This window comes from Pinus tabuliformis, chromosome 3_2 (genome assembly GCF_031772625.1).
Source record: "Pinus tabuliformis cultivar Carrire ecotype Pingquan chromosome 3_2, CPIR1, whole genome shotgun sequence".
Lineage (NCBI taxonomy): Eukaryota > Viridiplantae > Streptophyta > Pinopsida > Pinales > Pinaceae > Pinus > Pinus tabuliformis.
The window spans coordinates 116,043,535-116,051,193 of record NC_142302.1 but is presented as its reverse complement, the minus strand read 5'-3'; the positions used below and the strand labels follow the sequence as shown (position 1 = coordinate 116,051,193).

The window sequence follows — 7,659 nt, the reverse complement described above, 5'->3', positions numbered from 1 at the left end:
ACTAGTAGACAGTAGACACAAACAGAAGGAACCTGGAACAAAGACATAAAACCCGCAGAGAAGAGAAGAGCAGGGGAGGCCGGGAGGACTGCTGAATCAAAGTCGTTTGAACATTTCCAGAGTCGGGTTGGGTTTTTCCATGTAGCTTTGCCCTGGCCTGGAAGAGGCACCCTGCTGGTCACCTGGAGATTCAGTCTTCTGCTCGTCAGCAGGCTTGTTGTCTTTCCCCATGAATTGCTGAAGGATCTTGATCAGCACTGCGAGCTTCTTCGTTATGGTGTCGACCTGCTGTTGGATGGCACTCATCTTAAACTCGCTTCTTTCCGCCACTGCCATGTGATCATGTGCAATAGTTTCAGCAAACTTCTTGAGTTTACGCAGTTGTTCCGTGTGCTCCCCCTGGACGTCCATGGCTTTGGCAAGGAGGGTCTTCATTTGCCAAGCTTCTGCCTGAGTTCTTACGAACTGAGTGGCTCTGGTGCTGGGAGTTCCCGGGTCCTGAATCCAATCGACCTCATTTTCGATTTGTGGATCAGAAAGTTTGATTTCCTCATCCTGGACCGCGGCCTCTAAATCAATAATTCTGCGCTTGTTCCGCTGCGATGTTCGCCTCTCGAACATTTCCTTGGCCTGCTGCAAATCTCTGTTGGCAGATTGATTGCGGCTAGTCTCCCCAGCCATAGTGCTGCTTGCTTGCCTAGCCGAATCCCGCTCATTAATTGCTGAAAGAGGAGGGACGAGAGTGATTTCTACAGAAACAATGAATTTCGTTGGGAGATTGAGAGTGATTTTATAACCAAAATTGGTGAGGTTTCCGGCGCGTGATCGGATAAATTTGTGCAACTTACACGTCTGCTCAACATTATTGCGACGTGAAGGAATTTTGTTTGGGATTTGGGATAATTGAGCCCACCTACAGTCGCCGCGCACTGCATGCCCCAAAATGCGTCATCTGTCCCTGTTCGTTGAAATGATTCGGCGGCTCATATCATTCCAGATTATGGCTCTACCCAAATCTTTGTCATCTGCTGCGTTCCTGGTTGCCCTCATCCTATATGTCCTTCGCATGATGCTTGGAATAAATGTTATATGCCTAGTCAGCCTGTTTATGCCATTATGGAGAATGTCTATTCGACCCTCCGGACGGGCTCCACTGTCGTCACCATATCCAATTGTGAGAGCTGGATGCACTTGCTCTTTAACTGCGGGTTGTCGACCTGCTGCCAACAGCTATCCCAAATTTTGTTGGGGTGTTCAATCCCATGATTAGCCAAGTGGTCAGCGATTGCATTGGCATTACGCCTTACTACTTGAAAGATGAGTCCTTTCATTTCCCCGATCATTTTGGCAATGTTATCTGTGACTTTGGACAGTCACCAATGTTTAGTTACCTTGCTAGCCGGCGTTCCTCCCTGGATTCTCCTGGCTACGTTAATGGCCACCTCTTAGTCTCCTTCAATTATTTCCTTGCCTGTTTGAATAGTTTGGAGGATCCTCAACCCTTTTTCTAGCGCTGCAAACTCCATTTCGTTATTGGTGCCTTCCCCCAGAGCTTTGCTGTAGATGTAGAGTATGTCTCCTTCATGATTTCTGATGACTCCTCCGATCCCTGCTTGGCCGGGGTTGCCTCTTGAGGTACCATCAAAGTTTAGTTTTAAAAACCCTTCCGGTGGTGGCCTCCAGCTCTTTGATTCTGTGTTGAAGTGTTGCTGTTGAACGGATGAGCCCTGTTGAGGAGCATTGAGCAGGTTGAAGGCTTCCAGTATTCGTTGGTCCTCGGCCGAAGGATGATTGTCAGGTTCTACCTTGCATTTCACAAGGATTAGTTGGTGCATGTTTTGGATTAAGATGCTGTGCAGGTATTCTATGCTTCTATGCTCATCCTAAAAAATTCAGCGGTTTCTTTCTTTCTAGAGGGTCCAAGTGATGAAGCCTGGTAGAATTTTCCATATGTTGTTGATTCTTGTGTTGTTGGAGTAATTGGTAGGCCAGTGCATGATGGTATTGTGTATGGATTCCCTGTCTCTGTTTGTTTGCTTCAATGTAGTTTCCATTTTTTTCCATAATTGATCGGCCCAGTTACAGGAGTTGAAAAGGTGATTCATGGTTTCTTCTGCCTGTTTGCACATGGGGAAAATGGAGGGGCCTTCGAAACCTTTTCTGCGCAAGTTCTCCCACGTTAGGGTTTTTCTGTTCATGAGAAGCCATAAGAATGTTTTTATTTTAGGCCAAAATGTGGCATACCAAACCTTGTTGCTCCACTGAGGCGCTTCCAGTTTCTCCGAGAGTTCAAGTTGCTCTCTGGCTTCTTTGAGGGTGAAATTCCCGCTGCCTTTCATACCCCATCTCAGGATGTCGTTTTCTGTGGTTTTCCTGATAGTGCGGTTATTTAGGCATTTCAGGAGATTTTTTGTGCTTTTATTTTCTTCAATTGGGTTCCCCTCATCCTGGACAACCCACTCCCTCCATTCATGGTCGCAACTGTTAGGGTTCCAATAGTGGTGGACTGTGAATTTTCCCCTATTTTGGCAATCTATTTTGAACTCTTCTAACTCTGGTTGTTCTAGTTTTGGGAGCTGCTGCCATGCATCTTCCCAAAAGAGGGCAGTTTCTCTGTTGCGAATCTCCCAAAAGCTATGGTCCTGAATTAAGTTGCGGTTTCTTCTGGCTAAGTTCCATATTGGAGAGCCCTCCGGAGTTTCTTGTATCGTGATTAGGTCCTGATTGTTGTAGTGGGGAGTGTATTTCTCCTTCCAGTGTCTGGCCCACGGAAGGTTGGTTTCCTTCAACCAACGCCACCATAACTTGGCTCCACATGTCTTGTTGACCATATGGGGGTCAATTAAGTTTAAACCTCCAACTGCTTTCGAGGTGCAAAGCTTGCTCCAGGCCACTAGTGCCCATTTTCTTTTTTCCGCATTACCACTCCATAGAAAGGATCGTTGGATGTTTCTAATCTTCTGCATGATGCCGCTAGGGGCTGGCATTATGGACATCAAATACTGCAGGATGGCCTGCAAAACAGCTTTGGTTAGGACCAGTCTCCCTGCTAGGTTAAGCACCCTGCGAGTCCAATGCTTGCATTTTTTTTCCAGTTTTGCTAAGATGTTTTCCCAGTGAATTTTTTGCCAAGGCTTGGTGGTGAGAGGGGCTCCCAGATACTTAGAAGGGAGAGAGATTTTTCGAAACCCCAGGATATTGGAAAGATGAATCTGGATGGCAGGATGAGTGTTGAAGAAGAAAATGGTCGATTTGGCCTGGTTTATCTCCATACCTGAAGCTTTACTAAAGAGATGGATGATACTTTTGAAGGCCGTAGCCTCTTTGACAGTAGGGGAGCCATGTAACATTGTATCGTCAACAAATTGCTGGTGCGTAGTGGCAGGAATGGAGGGGAAAGGTCGTAGGCCAGAAAGCTTTCTCTCCTCTCTTGCTTTGTGAATGTGCCTACTGAGCCCTTCCATGATGATTACAAAGAGGAAAGGGGAGAGAGGGTCTCCTTGACGAATACCACGGGATGGGGAGAAAGGAGCAGAGGGGGATCCGTTTACTAGGATGGAAAATTTGGAAGACTTGATTAGGGCGATGATCCATTTGATCCATTGCGTGTCAAAACCGAAGGCCTTTAAAATGGCCTCCAAGTAATTCCAGTTTACTTTTTCGAATGCTTTTGAGAGGTCTAGTTGGATTAGCATACCTAGAAGTTTCCTTGTCTGCAAGGTGTGGATCATCTCCTGAGCTAAGAGGATATTGTCTAGAATCTGCCTGCCTTCCACATACCCTGATTGTTCTTCTGAGATGAGGTTAGGAAGAACAGGCTTAAGTCTATTTGCAATGACTTTAGAAATGATTTTGTAGATCACATTGCAGAGGGCTATAGGCCGAAACTTGTTAGGGGAATTGGCTTCTTCTTCCTTGGGGATAAGCGCTATGAAGGTGGCGTTCAGGGATTTGAGAATAGAGCCTGAGCGTCTTGAGTCTTCGACAATTTCCCAAACCTCTATTTTGATGGTTGACCAACAAGCTTTGTAGAAGTTGATTGTAAAGCCATCCGGTCCCGGTGCTTTATCCATTGGCATGCTTTTGACAGCTTCCTCCACTTCCTCCATTGAAACTTTTCTGAGCAGTGCAGAGTTTTGTTCTAAGGTTATGGTGCGTGGTATTGCTTTAGTTAGTTCCTCTATGGCCTCAGATCTATCTTCTTGCGTTTCCTTAGCTATGTGCTGAAAGTGCCTGGTGAGTAGCGTTGATATGTCCTTGTGGTTTTGAAGGATTTCCCCTGTTTCATTTTTGAGTCTAAGGATTTTGTTTGCTCCCTTGTAGTCCATAGTTGATCTACGGAAGAATTTTGTATTTTTCTCTCCCTCCTTCAGCTAATGGATCCTTGATTTTTGTTTCCACAAGGTTTCTTCCTATTGGCAACGAAGTTGCCATTGCTGCATCAGAACCTTCTCCTATTCTTTTGAGTCTTCTTTGTAGGTCCCGGAAGCCCATTCTGTATGAATTTGATTTAACTTTCCTTCAATAATGTTCTTTTCGTGGAAGATGTTTCCAAACTTTTCAGTGTTCCATTCCTTGATTCTGTGCTTGATGTGTTTTAGCTTGCTTTGAAACTTGAACATTTTGGTACCTGTTAGATTCAATGGTTCGTGCCACCATTCCTTCAGCAGATTTGGGAAGTCGGGATGAGTTAACCAAAACTTTTCAAATCGGAATGGCTTGTTTCTGGGGGTGCCAAGAATGGCTGCTTCCAGAGCTATGGGCCAGTGATCCGATCCTTCACTGGGGAGGATATCAGAATCCACAGTAGCTCCTCCGAGTAGGATGCTTTCCGAGATCAGAAATCGATCTAGCCGGGAGGCAATCCTATTGTCTCCTCCTCTTCTATTGTTCCATGTGTAGGAACCATTTTTGGGGAGGATATCTACGAGCTTTGCAGCTTCTATAAAATCAACAAATAGCTCTGAATCTTTGTTGAGCTTTTTGAGACCTCCATTCTTCTCCAGCAGGGATGTTATCATGTTAAAGTCTCCCCCCATGATGATCTTAGAGGTGGGGTATCTTAACTTTAAATTCATAAGAGAATTAAGAAAAGAAAATTTGTCCTCTATTCTTTGCGGGCTATAAACATTAATGCATAGGTAGGTATCAAAGTTACCTGTTATTTGAACTTCAGTGGCAATAAACGAGCGTGCAGCCTCCATTGAGATGATGTTTATTGCTCAGGTGTCCCAAAATGTAGCTATGCCTCCTTCCCATCCGTGACTGGCTACCTCTATATATTTGATTGGTTTGCCAAGTCTCTTGCTGATGATCTCTATTTGGTTGGTGGCGCATTTGGTCTCCTGGATGAACATGATATCTGGCTTTTCCTGTTGGAACTTTCGCTTGAGTAGTCTCTACTTAGCTTGGCTATTTAGCCCTCTTTCATTCCATGAGATGACCTTCATTGGTAACTAAAGACTTATTGGTGGGTCTGGAAGGCATGAAGAGCCTTCATTTTCCCAGAGTTAATCATTAGAATCCCTAGGTCATGCAATACCTCTCCGCTGGTTCTTCTGCCTCTTCTTTTATTTGGCTTTCGGCCTGTAGGGTTGAGAGCTATGAGTTTTGATTTCTTACTTGTACCTTTTGCGATGCCTAATCTTCTGTTTTGCCTTTCGATTTCCACTTTTTGTCTTTCTATGAAGAGGTCACTGATTTTCCTGATTTCTTCTTCAGGTATGTTGTCTAGCCCTTGGGATTTCCAGCTTTTTTCCAGAGCTGGGAGGTTGACTCCTTTTTCTAGGATTGCATTGAGCTCTAGATCCTCGCTTCCCCCATCGTTGGTTAACATATCAGTGTCTTCATCATGTACCTCGTCGTGCTCTTGCATTTGCTCTTCTGTTCTGAGTGTATTTTCCTCCCCATCCTGAATAGTATGTTCTATCTGGTTGTCTGGTGCTTCAATGCGTTTTGTGTCTCTGTTAGTGCCTTCTAAGTCTGTGTCCGTTTCCAGGATGCTGAAGCTGTTAGTGATGATGCCATGTCTTGTCTCTTCTCTGTGTATTTGTTTCCTGTTGGCTCTCTGTCGTAGTTTTGGCCTTGTGAAAGCCTCTTTATTCTTTGTTGCTTGTTCCGGTTTGTGTTCATCCCCTGCTTTGTTGAGAGGGCATTCTCTGACTAGGTGTCCGTGCTCATGGCACTTCCTGCAACAGAAGGGGATCTGTTCGTAGTCGATGGCTTCATAGTAGTCTTCATCTCTGAATTCCAGCCACAGTCCTTCATGAAGGGCCCCCGAGACGTCCATCTCAACACAAATGCGCGCACAGGAGGTATATCTTCGTTGCACTGTGGCTTCAGATGCCTTGATGAAGGTTCCGAGCTGGTCTCCAATCTGCTTGAGCGTTGCCAATCCCCAATAGTCTATGGGTAGTGAAAATAGCCTGATCCACACTGGAACTTGTGTGAATGTCTCTTGTTCAGGTACAAAGTTTTCCTTCCATGGCCTCATGTAGAGTCCAGCGGAGGCAAAGAAGTAAGGGCCGCCATCGAAGATTCTATCCTTGTCTTCTAGGTTTGTGAAGACAACCGTGAAGAAGCCTTTAGCTCCAAGGTGGAGTTTAACATCCCCTTTTGGCTTCCAGTGCTGTTTTATCCATTGGCAAAGAGTGCGTTCTGTTGGCCATAGTCCCATAAATTTGCAGATAACTGCGTGCTCCATCATGTGGTCTCTGTAGGCCTGAATATCTGGATCTGAGAAAACGACACGGAGGGTTTCCTTTTTCTTAGGTTTGCAAGCCCCTTGAGTTGGCTGTTTTGAGCCGGGGTTGTCTGTTTTTGCTTGCTCCTTTTCCGCTTGTGATTGCGGCTCTTTATCATTTTCTTTCCCGCCTTCATTGTGGGCTGTTATTGGTACTGTGTTCCTTTGCTCTGCTTCCGGTATTTTACCCTCTGTCTCCTGTTCATTATTGACTTTGCCCTTCATCGAGGGGTTTTTTCCTGTTTCTTTCTGCAGCGGCTGTGTCCTTTCTCCTCTGCTGCCACTGCCATCCTTACGGTCTCCAGAGCCATTGATTTTAAACCCTTCTAACGTTTTCTGCTTGTGCATGACGACCTGCTTGAAGGTTGGGGTCCCAGTGGACCCCTCTTTTACCATTTGTCGGGTCAGTCCTCGACCTTTGTGGAGCAGATCTGCTAATCTGTCCCTTTGTGCTGCCAAAACTGTTGCTGAGGTTACAGGTTGCAGCTGCAAACCCTAGGTTGCTCCCGCCATTATCTTTAATCCATTATAATAGAAAACTTATCTTTATAATAATAAAAATAATATATTTTAAAAGTATAGTTGAACTAGATATTAAATTGTTAGTTTGTGTGAAAAAAAATTAACTAAATTATTTAACTACTAATCTATATATATATAGCCTAGATCCATCTTAATTTCGGATATAGCAACACCCTAAAGGGAACAAATCTCTTTTATAAATTAGTAATGTGTGTGTGTGTGTATATATATATATATATATATATATATAGTTAAAGTGTATAATGGCTATCTAATATTTGTATTTGCATTGATTAAATGATTATTATATGTAGTCATGTTTTATATTAATTATTTTAATGCATCATATATGGTTTTGTATTGTAAATTTATTTTTATGTTAAATTTTAATAGTT

General features: G+C 44.1%; 1 protein-coding gene across 1 annotated transcript; it reads right to left on the bottom strand.

The window, feature by feature from the left end:
- Positions 1–4,454: 4,454 nt before the first annotated feature.
- Positions 4,455–5,039, bottom strand: LOC149180090 (uncharacterized). Its single transcript, XM_089413766.1, has one exon. It carries the CDS (start codon positions 5,037–5,039, stop codon positions 4,455–4,457), a length of 585 nt encoding a protein of 194 aa, XP_089269892.1.
- Between the last annotated feature and the right edge of the window lie 2,620 nt (positions 5,040–7,659).